Genomic DNA, 18664 nt, shown 5'->3' on the forward strand with positions numbered 1-18664 from the left:
TGACTCCCGGCAAGCTCAACCTGGGTTGGATAACAGGCGACAGAAGGGGCCTGGGGAGACATGAGAGCAGCCCTCAAATATGTGGGAGGGGAATGCAGAGAGGGGGGGGATGATCTCTGCTCTGTGGATAGGGCAAGAAGTCTTGGGCTTAGCCAGAAAAATTTAGATGAGGAAAAATTTATAATAGTTGGGGTAATAAAGTTGACTTTGTCTGCAGGCCTGGTTTTGGTAAAATTATTATTTGATTAAGCATAGAATGCAGAGAGTGATTATTGAAGAGCAGATGAGCCATGGGGTGAATCCTTCTGTTGTCTTCACCTGGTGTGTGTTGTTCTATTTAACATGAAAACTCGTCTTGGACTAGGTTGCCTTTGATGGACAAGGAACAGAGTGGATGGACTCAGCCCACACGTGGGGCAGTTCATTGTGTGGCTCCTGAGCACAGTGTCCATGTAGCTGGGTCTGGGCCAGGTCAGGTGGTTGTCCCAGGGACCTTTCCCCACACACCCACCTTGAGCTTCGCTGCCACCAACAGGCACTTTCCAAGGCTGCTGACTCACCAAAATGGAAATGTTCTCCCAGAAATGTTGGGTTTGATAAAATTGCTAATGGGACCCTGCTGGCTTCCCTGACATCTTGGCTCCATGCCTGCATTCACAGTAGCTGCGTGGAGGGAGGTTGGTCTTTGCAGCCAAAGGAGTGTGATGCTTGTGATTCCCAGAGCACCAGCTCTGGATGGACTGTGCCAAGCTAGGGCATCCTGGTGGCATCTGCAGCTCTGTAACACCCAGCACCTTCTTCTGCCATGGGTTGGCTTCCAGGGAACATCTTGTTTCAGACACTGAACAATTTTTTTTCCTCAAAATCTTGAATCTTCTTTCTTTTTTTTTTTTAGGAATGAAAATTCAACCTCCTAGTCAGCTTCAGCTCTGCCTTGTAGGACTGGCCTGAGCTAAGAAAGTTGTGCTGGAGACAGAGGCTCCAAACTGCACCCCCTCTTTTCTTGCCCTGGGTGACAGGGAGCACCTACCTGGACTGACAGTGGCAGCATTTGAGTCTCTGTCTTGCAACAGGCCAGCTCCTCTGGCTAATAATAAGAAAGAAACTGAGCTGTTTATTTGCTTTGTAGAGCTAACCCAGGTAAGCAGAAAGCCCTGGTTGCTTTTGCATCCCATTGACCCTGGAGCAGCAGCACAGTGCAGCTCTCCTAGCAGGCTCAGCCTACCTGTGGTCATCTGAATCTTCATGGGCACCTCAAAGCTGGGGCTGAAGGTCTGGCCACCCTCTGCCTTGCTCAGCAGTGCCACTCAGTGCTGTCATGGGTGCTCCCAGGACCGTACAGGGCTCTGAGTACCCTTTGCATCCCAAACCTCTCCTGAATTTAGGAATTCTTCCTTCCTCTGGGATCAACTTTATTTGTGCTAACAAATTAACAAATATTCTTCCACCGTGGTGGGATCTGTCTCTGGGAGTTTAGTGCAGGTTAAGAAGTCCCTGAAGGTTTTCCTTTCCACTGAATAATTTTATCATGCTGGTGAGCCAAAGCAGCTCCCATCAACTGGGGACTAAGAGCCTGGGAGGGATTTCCTTCCTCTCCTTCTGATGACAGGAGCCTGAGGCCTTCTCCTGGGTAATCCTGGCTGGTTAGCACTAGGTGAGAGATCCAGAGTTTCCCACTGGCAAGCTTTGGTGTGGAGACAGTAGAGCCCTTTTTCTTCCTTGTCAGTGACTGAAATCCAGCCCATGCCAGGGGCGAGCCAGTGCTTGGACCAGGTGGGAGCACTGGAAAGGGATTCCTGGAAGGGATCTTGGCTCCACCCCTGATAGCTCTGAAGCAAGGGGAGAGCACACTGGCTCTCCAGAGAGTCCTCACAGTGGTCAGAGTCACTGCAGGTGCAAGGATATAAATTCTGCAGCCACAGGTTTAGAAAAGGAAAACCCCTGCTCATCACTTGTCTCTCACTGTGCAGTGTGGGAAGCAGATTCCCCCCCCCCCCTTGCTCTGGCATGTTACGGCAGATCTGAGCACTCTTGGGATGTCCAAGCACTGCTGGGCTGTGGGGATGTCTTTTTAGTAGTATCTGCCCTGTGAGCATTCCTGGCAGGGGGTTTCTCACTCCATTTCCTTTGGCGTTCAGCAATCTCCGTCTTTTGGGAGAACGTTAAACGTTAACTTAGGTTTGCACTTAATAACTCAGCGGTGTGTTTGGAGCCCAGCGTGCAGGAAGGGGACACACTCAACCCCCTTCCCCTAGTCCTGTTAAAGGTTTAGGGGTGCCACAGCAAGACTGATGCTGTGGCACCTGCGTTCACTGAGCGCAAACCTCTGCTTGGCTGAAGACATCTCCAGGTATCCATCAAGTGCTGTTTTCAGCCACCAGGAACCTTTGATTTACTTGATAAACATAGCTAGGAGGTCCTTGCTGATTTGAAAGCAGAGTGAAAAACCTTCTCAGCAGAAATCAAAGCCCTGGAGGGGACCGGTATGTACAGGAATGGCATTAACAACTAATCCCCTCTAATCCAAGATGACATCCTTATCACATAAGGGCATAAAATGTAATTAGACTTATATAGTGCTATCTCCAGAGCACTAAGCAAATATTAACCAATCCATCTTCCCAGTGGTCCTGTGGGGACAGCCTGGTTCTCCTGACTGTGCAGGTGGGAAAAGGGAGGCACAGGATGGTGTGCTAGCAGGATCCCTTTCTGGAGAAGGCTACACAAACCTTGCATCCAAAAAAACCAAAATTAGCAAAGCATTTATGACCACTGGGAGGTCTTTTGGGAGCATGGAGTATGTCTTCCTTCAAGGCACCTGTTACTAAGGGGGTGGCAAGTCACTGCTGTTTCCCTGCACTTCCGGGATCCCTCCACAGCGATTACATGTCTACAGAGAGATAAAAAACCTGCTCAGACATGAGCTTTCTCTATTGTTAAAACATGTTTAAATTATATCAAATCATCCCTTCAGCTCTGTTTGTGCTAGGGTTTGTTTTGTAACCTCTTATGCCCCAGATTCACCCCATCTCATGGTTGCTGTAGGTGCAGCAGACACTCATGGATGCAGCCCATGCTGGAGAGCTTTGCTTTCCTCCTCTCAGCTCTCTGCAATGAATTAACCCCCAGATGGGTATTGCAACTGCTGGTCCCTGTCTGCATGGGGCGATGCCACTGCCTTTGGCACTAAAGCCAGCACGAAAATTTGACAGCCTGAACTGAGGCCTCCATCAACACTCAGGGCTGAGGGTACCTGGAGACAGGTAGGGAGCTCTGCCTCGGACACTGCCTGCATGGTGCCTGTCACCAGGCTGTGGTGGCTTTATTTTGTTTAACAAAATATAGGGCCTGACACACTTTGAGCATAGGACCATTCCCAGCAGCGGGGGATGAGGTCTTATCAATGCTGGTTAGTGGTGGGTGCCCTTGGCCAAGAGCTGCTTTTGACAGACACACAACAGCCACTGAATTTCTCAAGGCCTTGAGATAAGATTATACTTCTTGGGCTGGCAATGCCCTCTGCTTTAAAAACAGTTGGATGTATCTGAGTGTGAGCTATAAATACCTGGGCTCTATTGATCTCTAAAATCAAAGTCACCCACAAACAGGCTGCTGGCATTTGAGGGACAGAAAGTTTAATGGGCTCCTCCTTGGTGGGGACGTGGTGGTGTTGCTCCCTTGACTGGAGGACGTTACCCCTGAAGATCTGTCACAGCACACGTTTATCAGAGGGCCTGGGAAGAGCTGTGCAGTGCAGGGTGAGGAGGGACAGTCATGGTGTCCCCTGGGTGCTCCATGGCTAGAGGCCACCTCTCCCTGCTGTGAGCTGTTCCTGCACCCTGCAGGAATTGGGCAGTGCATGTTTTATTTTCCATTGGGAGTGAATGAAACAAAGCAGTGAAGGTTATGGCTCATGGGTTTGTTTGCTTTATTAATAAAGTTCCAGATTTTCTGGAATAGAAAAGAAGACACCATCTGCAGAAAGCTTCAGCAAACTTTTCCAGGCCCAAGGGAGGAAGGAACATCATCAAGGCCAAGACCTGCTGAAGTGGTTCATGGAAAAATGTTTTGCCTCTGGTCTTTTTGGAGCTGACACCCAGTTACACCCTCAGTGGTGCTCATACCTCAAAGGAGTGAGGGCAGAATCCATCCCATCTCTCCCATGGATTCTTCCCTCCCTGCTCCCCTTGCTGTGCTGGCATCGCTGGTTGCATGGCCATGGTGGACTCAGCCCCAGGGACTGACCTGGTTGAGAAGGAAACTGAAGACCAAATAAAAGTAGGTTTTTTTGTTCTCACGGAGAAAGCCTGTTTCGCAGAGGGAGCTGCTCATCTGGTGCAGCTGAGGGCAGAGGTGGGCCAGGTCCTGTGGTGGGAGGATGGGGCGCCGGGGGAGGCATGGCTGCTGCCTGGGCAGGGCTGTGCCACCCCAGCTCCCACTGTGGAACACTTCAGCTGATGAGAAGCCAGTGGTGCAGCAGGTTTCTGCCCACTGAGGAGCTGCTGCTCACGCTGTGTCTGGGATGGCCACAAAAGCCTAACCCGCAGAGGCCCAAATCTTAGTCTGTACTGAGTATTGCCCTTCCAGTCAGCTCACCTGACACTGCTTTTCTAGCTTTATAATGCTGCCAATGAACTGCTGTGACGTGTGACTTGGCCAGTGCATCCTCTAAAAGCCATTGAAAATGTTCCCTTTCCTTGCCTGAGGGGCCCTGGCTCCAGAGTCACTGGGTTTCCTCCCTCTGCTTCTGGAGCTCAGGCTGCTCAGATTAAATCATGTATTGAAAAATTCCATAACAGCTTCCGACCTCAATGAATAGCATATTCAAGGCCATTGGAAGGCTCTTGAATTATCTAGTCCAATGGTTTTCAACCTTATTTATTTATTTCATTTCCAGTAGAGATAGGAATCTCCAAAAAGCTGGATCTCTAGCCAGCTGGCCAGCTCAGTGCAGTCACTTTCTACAGACCCCTTAGGAGCAACCTGGGCCCTTGCAAGGTCTCTGAGTCACTGGCTGAAGTCTGCTGTAGTGTGACCTCCCATCTAGCCATGGGATTGCATCTGCAGTTGCTGGCATCTAAGTCACTATAGGTGATGCTGCAGAGGAACACCTCTGGTCACCTTTACCCATGCAAAGCTGGACTAAGCTGGAACTGGCAACACTACACCTTCAGGCTGGGTCTGTCAAGCAAGGAATGGCCTACACCAGAGGCCAGAATACACCCAAGGCTCAGACCATTCAAGAGATAACAGCAGTGAGTCAGCCCTGATGGCCCACAGAGGTGAGGTGGGATGGAGAGACAAAAGGCTGCAGTTGCTGTCAGCTCCAAGGTTCAAAAAGCACATCCCAAAGCCGTGAGAGGTCACAAACCATGGAAGGAGCGAGGATGAGGACTAAAGAGCTGTGTCCCCTGCATTCTGTGTTTCTATGAGGGAACCCGAGCAGACCCTGGACACACACGTCTTGGTGACTGGATGACAGACGTACATTTTTTTTCTGATTATGAGTATGTGGGCAAGAGGCTGAATGAAAGTGGGTTTGTTTTTAAAATAAAATCCATTTTTCCTCCTCCAGAGTCTCATCTTGAGACTTTCTCTGTAATCATGAACCAACAGGTGCGTATTTCCTACCATCTCCTAGGCACATCACTCCCTATGAGTAAGGCTGATGCTCTCTGCCCCTACCCATGCCCTGTGCTGCTCCTGCTTGCATTAGAACTTTATTTTTTGCCTTTTATTTCTTTTAGGAAATCTGGCATCTCTCATGTCTTCCTCAGTATGTATCAGTCAGGCAATCTTTGTATCTTCTGAATAGTTAATCAGATTTTAGATTTTTCTAAGTGCTCCTAGAGAGAACTGTGGTAAAAATATAAATCTTTAAGATAGAGAGATCTGGCTAAGAAATTACCTTTATGAAAAACACATTTCTTTTGACTAAAAGACGACAGTCTGTGATTGTTCCCAACACTGAGCTGAGCTAACACTGGGTGTGCCACTCTCAGGCTCCACCAAGTTCCATCTCCTCATATTGCCACGTTATTTACTGTTTGATTCTTTAGGTCTGGGCAGTTAGCAAGCTGCTTACGGAGTCCATCCCTCCCCTTTCGTAAATATTGTCACAACATGGGGTTTTTTGCTGTAATTCTCCATGGATTCCAAGTCACGCTAAATGCTGGCATTAGAAGTACAGATGGTTCTTCAGCATAGTTAATGCTTGGATTTTCTGGATTAAAACTGTGTAGTTTTACTCACTGCTATGGTTGCCAAAGTCCAGAGAAGGAACCTGCTGGCAGAAGAGCTCAAGAATAATTTATTCTATGTATTTGAAGGAAAAAAGCTTAGGTGGTATGTACAATAACAAAATCAAAATGCCAGGCACTCCAAATAAATTGGAGTCCAAATAAACTATTGAAAAGCAGCTATGAGGGTTGGGTATAAAGCTGGCTGCTTGACTCTGCCGAGTAGATCATGTTGCTTTGGGTTTATTCTGTTTATTCATTATAAAAATAGCATTGCTCTCTCGTGTTATAGTCGTGGTGATCTCTGCTGCCCACCCCAGGCGTTAGGAGCTGGACCCTGCTGGACGGGGTCAGCTTCCTGTTCGGTGTTACTGCCTCCCTGCTGCTTGTGTTACAAAAAGTCCCTTCCCAAGAGATGTTTATAAACTATGATTGAATTTCTTAACCTTGTTTTGATAAATGAAAGCAGATGCTTGGCAGGATTCATCTGATTCATCTCCAGTGTTTACAGACAGGGGAATCTCTCTGGCATGATCCAGGGAGTCTAGGATGCTGCATCCTATCCTACACAGACATTAACATTAAGTCAAACAAAGCAGACCTACACATTGTAAACACCTAAAGTTACAACATCCTTACCCTTCTGTTTCACACTAGTATGTTTATTTTTAATAACTTTAATCCATCTAGAATAACCTGTCTTCAAGACTGCAAGTTTATTTTATGATGGACAACTTGAACCTATAGCACATAACTCTTTATTTAACTGTTCTGTGATAATACAGTTGTTTTGCTGATGTTTTATACATAGACATGTTCTGTTCCCTTGTCAGGGGCCACCTGGAACAAGTCCACATTGTATTTTGGTATGAGAGGAGCCCATGTTCTGGGATGAACCACCAAAATTGTTTTATAGACAGAATAATGTTGCATTTATATGAATATATGCAGAGGTTGGATAGTAATTTTGTGTCATTCTGGCTCTAGAGATGGGAATAGAGAGGGTTGTAAAGAAGTTGACTTGTGTGTTAGACTTTTTATTCTCAGTTAATTGATTGCCAATTTGTCTGAGGTGGTTTGGAGAGGCTGATGGGATGTCTGTCATTATTTCTGTTGTTCCTTCCACAAGCTGAAACTAAATGTTGACTAATTGGCAGAGACTGATTAAAGTCGAACAAAGGAAAACATCCTCTGGAAGTCTGAGGCTTGTCCTTAGTATGAGATATAGGAGGGCTTCTAGCCTGATATAAAATCCTTCTGAAGACAAGGGTTTCTGTTTGGTTTGGTACACCGAGCCTTGGCTACGTCCTCAGTGTCTGTGGTGTCTGTAGTCCAACAGCTGTTCTGCAAGGAAACCTAAAGAAGACAAGAAGTAGGCAGTTTTTGCCATGATTCAGCTGGCAGTACTGAATACTGTGCATCTGAACTGCTGATGACCTTGCTTAACTACATCATGGGAAAAGTTAAAGCCACGGTCCTCAGGAGGGTTTTGCAGTGAGGTTGGTTATTTCACTGTGAAAACGAACCAGCGAGCCTTGGGCTGGGGGTGAGGATGTAGCAGTTCTGCACTTTGGTCACTGGGATTGTCTTATCTGAGGATACTCATTTTGGTTCATGCCCTCAGACTGCCATCCCATCCTGCCCTGGGAAGCCTTTAGGAGTGCCACAGGGGTACCTCAGCAGTCTGGTCGTTTGTCTATTAAAGAGAAATGAAATTTCTGCTGTTTTGGAAACAACAGTGTCTTAAACCCTTGTGAGTACAGCTGCCCTGGGTTGTGTGGGAATGAGCTACAATTGCCAACTCTCTATTGATCTTACTAACGCTATTGTTCAGAGAGATCAAGGTGCCCACTGCTGCTACAGCAAGATAAATGGTCCGACTTTCTTCCACTTACATTGCTTTTACATTTGAGTAACCCCACTAATTTTTGTCAAACAATTCCCAAGTTTTTCCCTTCATGCATAAGAAGAACATGAACTCACAGACTTCAGTTTAGCATATCCCACCTTGACAGAGAAGTCCTCTCCCTGGTCTAACCCTCTGGCTCTTACGGAGAGCTGGACTATACAGGCTGGGACTCCTGACCCTGGGGTTTGTTCACAGATCTGTTGCTGTCCTGGTGATGGGACATCAGTTTGGTTTCCTCCCCTGTAAGGTAAGACTACTTGCTCTTTACTGAATGCTGACAGGATATTTGAAGTTAATACAAATGTATTAACTTGCCCCACAGGATTCACAGAGAGATGACACCTTGTACAAGCAGGAAATCTGGGATATAAAGGGGAAAAAGGAATACTGAAGAAACAAAAGCATTTGTAAGTAGTCAAGAGGGATGAGGCTCTACTCATCTCACCTTTCTTTGCAGGGGACTTTGGAGGCCTTGTTATTAGATTCAGGAATTGCTGTGCAAAAACAACTGGGTTTATAAAAATTAAGGAAATAACATGTCATTAGAATAATTGTACAAATGACTGTAATTGCAAAAGTGCTTTTATGTATGGATATACCAGCTGAGAATAATTAGATTCAAACTATGTGTAGCTTATAAAAAAAACACACTCCCTTTTCCAGTTTATCTTCTTGGTTATGAATTTGTTGTGTGAATCATGTAATTACAGAATTTCTATAAGAAATCCCTAATTTTATGGAAGAGAGCTTTGAAGCAAAGACCAAATATTATAAGTATAATGCTTATTGATTTCTCATATTTTGAGTGTTTACAAGTCATAGTATTTGTGAAGGACTAGTTATCTCGTGAGCTATAAACAGTGATTCTGCTAAGGTGCAGAGTTCTCTCTGAGGGGCTGTTGAAAAGTATTTTGAGTACATGAAGAGCCTTAAAATGTTTTCCTTTCAAGGAATTTTAAACTATCTCTAAAGTGTCTGAGGGGAGGTGACAGGCTCTGTAATGTACTTCTTCATGCTTTGTGCTGTCCTACAACAGATAAACACCCTGGGGTGCAGCTTTTCAGATCTTTCTACATGCTCAGCTGTGTCTAATCACAATCCTGGAATAAGTTCCCGTTTGAGTTTACATCTGAGAAGAGGTGTCTGTCACTGTTGCTTTGCCAGGCCCAAATTACAATAATGCCTTTCCCTCAGTGTTAAAAATAGCCATTTTTCAGATTTTTTTTTTGCTTGGAAGTCTCAACGGGCAGGAGAGCACATGCAATAGTGCAGCATATAGACCTTTTACCATGACTCTCTTCAGAAGCTGAGAAGCTGTGAACATCCCACATGTGCTTGGGCACTACCTGTGTGGTGAGACCTGGACATGGGCTTAAGCAAGAACAGAACTGTGGGGCATGTACACTAAAACCTGTGTTGGGACCATGGTAGCCCTTGCAAGTGGATTTCACAGACTTGTCAGAATGTTGGTGGGAAGGGACCTCTGGATGTCTCTAACCTCCACCCCAAAACAGGGCCAGAGTCTACACTGAGTTACTTACTGCTCTGCCTGGTTGATTCTTGAACACCTCCAAGGATGGAGATGCCACAGCCTGTCTGGGGTTCTAGTCCTCTAGTGAAGTTTTTCCTAGTGTTCAGTCTAACCCCCGAGTCATAGTTTGTTTACATTGCTTTGATTGCTGCTGCTATTGAGGAGGATTTGGCTCCATCATTTCTTTAACTGCCTTTACATGGTTTGTGGGCTGCTATTAGGTCCTGTCTTAACTTCATCATCATTACTCAGCAAGCCTGGTGCCCTCAAGCTGTCCTCGCAGGAGAAGGCCCTGAGTGTTTTAGCAGTTCACCTGCTAGATCCTGTCCAGCTTCTCCACATCACTCTTGAACTGGAAGCTCAAACAGGTGAATTCTTACCAGCACCAACTAGAAGGGATGATAACTTGATCTCCTGCATTATAAGGAGCAGTTTGCCTCATCTGTGGTGAGGCTGAATTGTTGTATTCTATTTAAGCTGGCTGTCAAGATAACCCATGCAGCCTTCTCAGTAGGGCTGCTCTTCAACCAGTTGGTTTCCAGCCCAAACTGGAACATTGGGGGTTATTCCAGCTCAGTGCAGTACTTCACATGTCTGCTAAACTTCATGAGGTCTCTGTTGGCCTCAAGTTTCCCACGGTCCAGCTGAAGGGAAGCACTGGTGCTCCACACACCACCCGCCCCAACTAATTTGGTGCTGTCTGCAAACTGGCAGAGCATGCCTGCTGCCTCTTGTTTAGGCTTTTCAGACTCCCTTTATCATGAGGAGAGAGGAGACAGCCTTGGTTTGTGGGATCTATGGACTTGACATCTTCTGGCACCTCTTTCCATGCTTTCCCACTCCTTTTTCTTGGGCACAGCTGGTTTAAGCAGCCTCTGCTGCAGCTTGGCCCCCTGCTGCTCCATCCCTCCCCTTCCACAGTCTGGTTACTCTGACACCAGTGTTTGGGGCAGGGTGGCAGACCAGGCTGGTGGGTGGATGTGGGCTACATGCAGCCATCACAGATATTTTTGTCCTGGCTACAATCTTTTTTGCTGTGAAGCAGCTTCCTCAGACAGTGGAGCTGTAAGCACAGACGCTCTGTTTTTGGCTCTCGGTGAGGATGCTTCACCTCCCACCACTGCTCCCCGCAAAGCTCCAGGTGCTGAGATCCCCCTTGCTCTGCTGGCCTGGTGTGTGGGAGGACACAATGTATTTACCCTGCTCCATCCAGGACAGCCAAGGATGTGAGGGGCAGGCAGCACACGCAGCCACAGCTGGCTCTGTGCAGTGAGCTCAGGCAGAGGGACTGTGACTTATCCCCAAGACATGCATGGGGCACAGCTGTTTGCAGAGTCAGTGTCTGCTGCTGGCCAAAAAGCACGTGCTTTTTTTGGTTGTTGTTGGTTTTCTTTTTTTTTTTTAAGGTCAAGTGTTGCTTTCTTACTCGCAGCAATGTAAACACAGCTACTGTGTGTGCTCCATCAGAGTGCCTGTCCCTACCACTGCAGCCTGCAGCTCACAATGAGCGAGCCAATGCCAATCGATGTATAATGAGCGTTTAAAAAGCGCTTATTTTGTCATCCAATCATCAATCATCCTCATTGTGTAAATATTTTTTGTTTCCACAATGAGACGGCTTTAAATGTTCAGCAGGAAGAAGGGAAAAAAAAAAAAAAGGATTCTGCTGATAAAATCAGGACAGTCAAAATGATTAATATGACACTGGGGAAAGTTCGCAAACGAGGCTTAATTTCTGTGACAAAAAGGCCTCGTGGATTCATCAGTGCTTCGTCGTGCCTGGAAATTCAGAGGCAGCTGGAAATTTGATGGTGACCTCCGATAAGGAAGAAAATGGTGAGGGTTTTAATGAATGACTTGAATAAGAAAATGAGTAAGCCAGTCTGTGAGGTATTCTTCTTGATATTTGCTCTGCTATTAAGTTCAGTTAACGGGGTTCTCATTGTGATGACTGTGTTGACAGCACATCACGATAGGCGAGCGCTGCTGGGAGTTTGGCTGCTGTGGACAGGGATCCATCACCTGAGACACACAGGGTGGAACAGGGAGGTGACTACTGGGAAGGTCTTTGGAAGCCTTTGGTGAGGCAACGTCAGAGATTGTGAAGATAGAAAGAATCCTGGTGAGCATCTTTGTTCTCCTCTGTCAAACTGGCCACAGGACCTAAATGAATTCCCTTCTGTTTAATAATTTTTTAATATTTCTAGGAGAAAAATGGTGGTCTTGGTTTATATCTAGAAAATGGGAATGGGGGAAGGGGCTTTAACACAAACTTTGGGAAAGCTGCATGTATGGTTGATTACTTACTTTCTTTGCTAAATTGTGCATTCTGTTCTTAGCCTCAGTTTATTAATTTGCAGTGTTTATTCTCTGGCTCTTAGATCTTTGCTGTGAGGTTTAGGAGCATTTGTTATGAAATGTTGATTTCCCATGTGAGTATTTATAGACTATGTTTGAGTCAACTGTTAATCTTCCTCTGTGTAAAACCAAACTAAGCTCCTTGATTCTTTCACTATAAAGCACATTTTCAAGACCTTACTCATTCACAGTTTTTCCAGTTCAGTGTCCTCCTTCTGAGTTGTAATCCCAAGACTACATTCATACTCTTGGTGGTAACAATTGCACTTGCCACTGGAAGCTGTCCCAAACCCAGGAAAAGGCACAATAGTTTTCTAGCTTTTAGAACAATAAGGGCTATATAAAACCTGTTCCTTTCTTCATTCAAAACATCACAGTTGACTAGAAACTTGTGTTTCCAGTCTTTTCTAGTTTCAGATATCCTCATTTTTTTCCCAGGGAAAATAGCACGAATTAACCAGTCACAGTTCAACCACTTTTTCTGGATATCTTGTCAAGCCTACTTAAACGTAGCTCCTCCAAGGATCCCCAAGTCAGAGGCTGGAAGCCTGTAAGGCAACAAAAAAGGCAGCATGTTGATTTTTTTGTTGTTGTTGTTAAAGCATATGCAGTGCTTGGGTGACCATCCCAGCAAGTTGTCCCAAGTCTCAGATATCTACAGTTCATCCAAGGAAGACTGCAAATCTATGGCCCATATATCAGGAGAGAGTTGGAGTAATCCCTGCATAACCTTGACTAATGCCATAATGAGCAAATAGCAGCTTTTGGAAGCTCTTCAATGTAGTATAAAGTTCAACTTTCATCCTATAACTAAGTTTATTTTGGGCTTCATGATCACTAAATTGCTGACTGACTTATAGGCTCTTGTTAGTGCTTTTGGAAGCAATTCAGGTGTTTGTGGTGGAATTCATAAAGGTATAGAGATGCTTTGTTTCCTCTGAATTTGGTGAGAGTTAAGTGCTTCATTACTTTTACCAATCTGAGCTTTTCCTTAGCCACCTCTGCAGTGTTACAGTGCTCTCACACTCGCATCCCTTCGGTCCCTTGGCTAATGGAAACACCTTTTTTCCAGAGAAGAAAGGGAACAAAATTTGTGACTGTATGACTGTCATTTCAGTGCAAAGTCTACTAGCTGGGCTCCAAGTGCTGAGAAGCTGGTCTGAATGTCTTGACTTCTGCAGCAAAGCAGGTAAAGGGCATACATGTGTTTCCACTCGGTGCTAAGATAAAGGGATTGTGATGACCAGAGAAGCAGCAGAACAAACTTTTGGAGCAATCACATCTTAAACTGAAAATGCAGATATTAATGCTTGAAGGTTTTAAGTTTGGGTTTGTTGTTTTTGTGTGTGTATGTTTTGGTTTTTGGTTTGTTCGTTTTTGTTTTGGTTTGTCTTTTTTCCCGCCATCAAAAGGATTTATATACTTAACAACATTGTTCCTCTTTATGCCAGCTTAAACTCAGTGGCACCATACTTTTGTGCCCAGGTGCAAATGTCCACAGGAAAGGTACTTATTTTTTAAAATACTTTTTCACACATGGAGTATCTCGAGTTCCCTTCATAGTATTACATCAAGTACAAAAATCCATCAGACAAAACATTCTCTCAATCCCTTTTAATCATATGAGCAAAGCATTTTACCATGGCAAATTGAACAAGCATCTAAAAAGAGAGATTAAGAGCAATCAGCACAGCAGAGGGAACAAAATTACTTTCATCTGGGATGGAGTAGGAGAGCAAAGGGAGGTTTGGGTGAGAAAGCTGTGGTGGACATTTCTTCACTGAGGGGCTGTATTTGGGGAAAAAGGAAGAGCAGACATTGGATGATCAAGGGAGCCCCAGAGGGGAGCAGAGAAGGACTTGGTCTCTATGATGTGGTGGATTTTGAAGATCAGGAAAGGGTATTTGATGCTGTCATGCAAACTGCTGTGCTAGGGCAAGAGCAGGAATTAGATGAGAACGGGGCTGAGATTTCTTTCAGGAAAGGGTAGACAAAGAACACAGATGTGTTTGTTTGCTTGTTTGTTTTCCATCAGATTTGGCTAAGAAAGGGATGAGACGGACAGAAATATTCAGAAGACAGACCTACTGGCAAAGTCTGTGTAAAATTGATTAGCAGATCTCACCTTATTTTCTACATTCACCAATAGGCCAGAGAGGAAATTAATTAGATTATTATAAAGCCATTGTCCTTCCACCATATTTACTCTCTAGAAAGACAGTAAAGAAAATAGTTATATGCCAGACTTGATGGGATCCTTTATTTCACAGTGTGGTCATTTACTCTTACATTGGACTATATATTTCTCCAGTCAGCCCAGAAAACTGCTTGAACTGTGGAAGGATTTCTACTGTTTAGAGAAGTCCTTGGACATCTCAGCAAACTTGGTCTTGTTTCTCTGTCCAAGAGCTATTTAAAAACTTTGCTCAATCAAGGTCTGAGCAGCTGCTGCTGCTTAGATGCTGTGTGAGCAGAGCTAAATATTTTGAAGAAGATAAAAAAGGGACAAGAGAACTCTAGCCATTTTGCTTTGAAAGAACCAGGTGTTTGTCTAGCAATGTAGTAACAGAGGAAACTACCTAAAAGGTACATCTATCTGTGCTGTTTTTTAGTTTGAATCTAACAGAGACTGGCAGATAAAAATAGTGCAACTTAAAAGCTTTGACCCGTAGCACCTCTGTGAAGGTAAGTGGTTACTCTTCAGGTAACCTTGTTCTTCACCTTATGACACACCAGGATATGAGCTGCCAATGCCTGTGGTTATACTGCATCTGACTCTGCAGGGCTTGACCTAATGCTGTTCTATAGGTGCTATGACAATGTAGATATTCTATAATCATAGCAGGATAAGAAAAATTTAATCTCACAGTGAAATGCTACTGTCTTGGCTGCGAAATATGGCAGTATATAATAATATATGTCAATAGCAGTGTGTTAACTGCCTTTTTCTCAGTGGAAATTTGACCAGGAAGCTTGCAGGCCAGAAGGCTTCTCTTTTGAAAACAACTGGAAGATTTTTAATGACTCAGAGTAATTAAGGATCTGTTTCCATTTCTGCTGATGGATAGAAAATAGGACCAAACAGGGAACCCCCTCCACTGTTTTGCTACCCTCCCTAAACTACCAAACACGAGAAGGATTGGTGAGATGGGAAGAAACGAGTGTCTCTTTACAGATGAAGGAGCTAAGTTAGGAAAGAAAGAGGGTTTTTGAACATGCTGTCATATGGCTAATGGCTTAGTCCATTAAGGGGGAGGCTAGGCCCTCACACTGTTCTCTTGTTCCTGCACCTCCTCTGGTAAACTACTTTGTCTTTCACCCTCCCACCTGGAAAATAAAGTTCACATAGACATGAAGCATGGGTCAGATGGTCAGCAAGAAGTTAAAAACAATCAGCTGTCCTTAATTTAAAAAAACCAAACCAAAACAAACAACAGAACAAAACCAGAGACTTGAGAGGAACCTGAGCCACGATTTCACACTCAGCTCTGCTGCTGTCAGCTGGAGCTGCCAGGAGGAGACCCCCATGGCCTGACTCGAGGTTTGCTTTTAAAACACATAGGCAACGTGGGGGACAGACGGCAAGTCCCAGCAGAGCTGGTGCAGAACAAGTCTTAGGGGGAGCAGCTGAGGGAACTGAGGTGGTTTAGCTTGGAGAGGAGGAAGGAGGCTGAGGGGAAACTTTATATCTCTCTAGAGCTACCTGGAAGGAGTTGTACCAAGGTGGGGGATGGTTTCTTCTCCCAGGTAACAAGTGACAGAACAAGAGGAAAAGGCCTCAAGTGGCACCAAGGAAGGTTTATACTGGATAGTAGGTACAAATTCCTAACTTAAAGGGTTGTCAGGCCCTGGAACAGGCAGCCCCAGGCAGTGGTGGAGGCACCATCCCCGGGGGTACTGAAAAGCCGTCTAGATGTGCTCGGGGACGTGGCTCAGGTGGTCTTGGCAGCGCTGAGTTGAGGGCTGGGCTCGACGGTCTTGAAGCTCTTCTCCAGCCCCTAGATCCTGCGACCCGCATCCCCGCACCCTCCCTGCCGCGCAGCCCCTCCCGCCGCCCTCCCCTCGGGGCCGGCCCCTCCGCCGCGGGGCTGCCCCGGCCCCGCAGCGCCCCGGGGGGCCGAGCGGGAGCGGCGGGGCGGGGCGGGGCAGGGCGGGCCGGGGGAGGGCCGGGACGGCTCCGGGGCCCCGGCCCAGCCAACCCGCGGCCGCCGGGGCTGAGCCATAAAAGCGGCGGGAGCCGGGGCGGTGGCGGCTCCGTCTGGCCGCAGCCGTGCTGGGCGCGCCTCGGGGCGGGCAGCCCGGCTGGCCCCCTCCCGCCGCCCGCAGCTGCCGCCGCCGCAGGGACCGCGCCGGGCCCCCGCCCCGCCAGCCGCCCCAAGATGCTGTTTTGGCACACGCAGCCGGAGCACTACAACCAGCACTCGACCGGCAGCTACCTGCGGTGAGTCCCCGGGCAGCGTCAGAGCCCCGGGCGTGCCCGGCGCGGGGCTGGGGGGGCTCGTCCCGCGTCCCCCCGGGGCGGCGGGAGCCGGCGGGGCCGGCACCGCCCGGGGTTGCCGGCTCTGTGTGAGAGAGAGACGCGCTTCGGTTGTTTGTTTCCTTATTTCTTCTATTCTTTTTAAATTTTTAATTCTTCTTATGGGCGCCTGGGTAGGCACCGTGCGCGGGCTTGTTGTGTCCCCGCTGCGGGTCACCTCTCCGCAGGGGCTCCGGCAGCGCGGCTCCGAGGGAGAAGGTGAGAGAGCTGCCGAGCGCTGTCAAAAGCCTCTGGAAAAACGCCTGCTGACAACCTGAGAGGGCATCCAGTTTTCTCAGGACGGGATTTCTTTCTCTTCTTTTTTTTTTTTTTTTTTTTTTTTTTTTTTTCGACGACGGGTAAAAAGCTCAGAATTTCACTTTCTGAACTTGTCTAAACCGGCTTTTTCCTGCCTCCACACAGTCGCGTTTAATTAAATGTGCCTAATTTTAAGCACAAGGGCTGCTAAACAATAGCCTGTAACATGTGTAGCGCAAACCCGTATTTCCTCTCTCCAAAAGACAACAAAGCAAACAACTCTGGGAGTTTCCTTTCTGCTGGGTGCTTACGAATTTTTTTTTTTCTTTTCGGAACATGTGAAGCTGAGCTCTCAGCTGGTGTCAATTGCTCCGCTGAAGTGCGGTTTTGCCGAATCGCGGCAGTGGAGGACCTGGCTGTGGCCCAAGGGCCTTGCTTTCAAAAATGTACCCCCGAATAAACCGCTGTTGAGAAAACACCGAGTTCGTCCAGCGAAGCACTTCAAACACAGATAGTACTTCCCTGTCAAGGAGACGTGCAATCTTAACTGCTCCCTATCGGTGTATTTGCAAAGGATTTTTTTTTTTTTTTGGCTGAATAATAATTTCCCGTTATCAAATGATACAATACTGTGAGATTCTTGCTTTCGGGCAGCTTCCCTGTTTCTCCGGTCAAAGTGCTTCAGCTGCTTCCTCTGTTCCAGTGAGTCTGTTCTAAAAACGTGTGTGGCAAAAGTCTTGTGCTGTTTTGCCTTGTGCTTGCAAACCTGATTAATTGAGGACAGCGAGAAGGGTAGCAGCAAATGAGCCTCAGCTTTGGTCCTTGGTGCATATGGTCTCTGTGATAGCATGATGGTGCTCACGTTGCTTCATTAACACCACGGATTTGTAGCACTAGAGTTGGTGCAAGATCATCAAATCTGGATCAGGCTCAAGCCTGCAATTCCAACTCCTTGGACTTGGCTAGAAAACACATTAAATTATTTTTCCAGACTTGAATGCTGGTTGGGGGGGAGAATGAATACCTGATCTGGCAGGAAGGCTGCTAGTATGAGGGTAACCTGTCAGTGTTTTAGGAACTAACTTCAGCTTTCATGAGTATCTGCCACTCTGACTGTGGTGGTTTTGATCTGGGGCTAAAAGTCCTAAAACCAGTTTTATGGCCTCAGGTGTTTCAGGGAAGGTTGATTGAATAAAAGCTTTTTTTTTTTTTCTTCCTCTTGTAGGGACCTCTAACTCTGGCCAATTCACTCTCCATGGGAATGTGTCAAGACACGCATTTCTAGAGGGGCATTCTTCTGCTGAGTTGTGTCTTTCTGAAGGCTTTCCATGCCCACTTGCAGAAACTTTGCAGAGAAAACTGAAATAGTACCATCTTTGAAGTAGCTGTCGGAAAAGTTTTTAGCAGTTATGGTTCTTAGAGATCAAAGGCTTTGTGCGTATCTGAGACATCTGTGTAAATTCTGCCGTACCCCAGTGGTATTTGTGGTTATAGCAAGACAATTCTACAGGAAAATGCTTACAAATAGGAATTCATTATTAGTGAAACCCTGTATGTATTTCATTCTCTGTTCTGCTGTATGGCTGAACTGTCTCAAATAACTTTCTTCCCAGGTAAGTGGACTAGCCCTTGGTTAAGAGCAGAACTCTAAAGCTTTACTATAAAGATGAAACTTGAGGCAGTTTTAAGGGTGTCTTTTTTTAAGGATGAGAACTGTTGCAGAAGCCTGGTTTTTCCAAAACTCAATTTACAACTCTTGAGTGAAGAGAGCTGAACAAATATTACAAGGTCTTAAATACCTATAGCTTAGAAATTCTTTTAAGCCTTGATCTGTTGTTCACAACCTTACAAGT

General features: G+C 46.2%; 1 protein-coding gene across 2 annotated transcripts in view; it reads left to right on the forward strand.

Annotated features, from left to right (window-relative positions):
* The first annotated feature begins 16415 nt into the window (after window positions 1-16415).
* TFCP2L1 (transcription factor CP2 like 1) overlaps window positions 16416-18664 on the forward strand; it is a 33092-nt gene continuing 30843 nt past the window's right edge. For both annotated transcript variants that reach the window (XM_051623095.1, XM_051623096.1), the window contains exon 1: window positions 16416-16478. In XM_051623095.1, coding sequence (XP_051479055.1) covers window positions 16417-16478 — 62 coding nt within the window. In that variant the 5' untranslated portion in view covers window position 16416. The remainder of the gene's footprint in view (window positions 16479-18664) is intronic.

The sequence above is a fragment of the Apus apus genome, chromosome 6 (assembly GCF_020740795.1).
Source record: "Apus apus isolate bApuApu2 chromosome 6, bApuApu2.pri.cur, whole genome shotgun sequence".
NCBI classification, from domain to species: Eukaryota; Metazoa; Chordata; class Aves; order Apodiformes; family Apodidae; genus Apus; species Apus apus.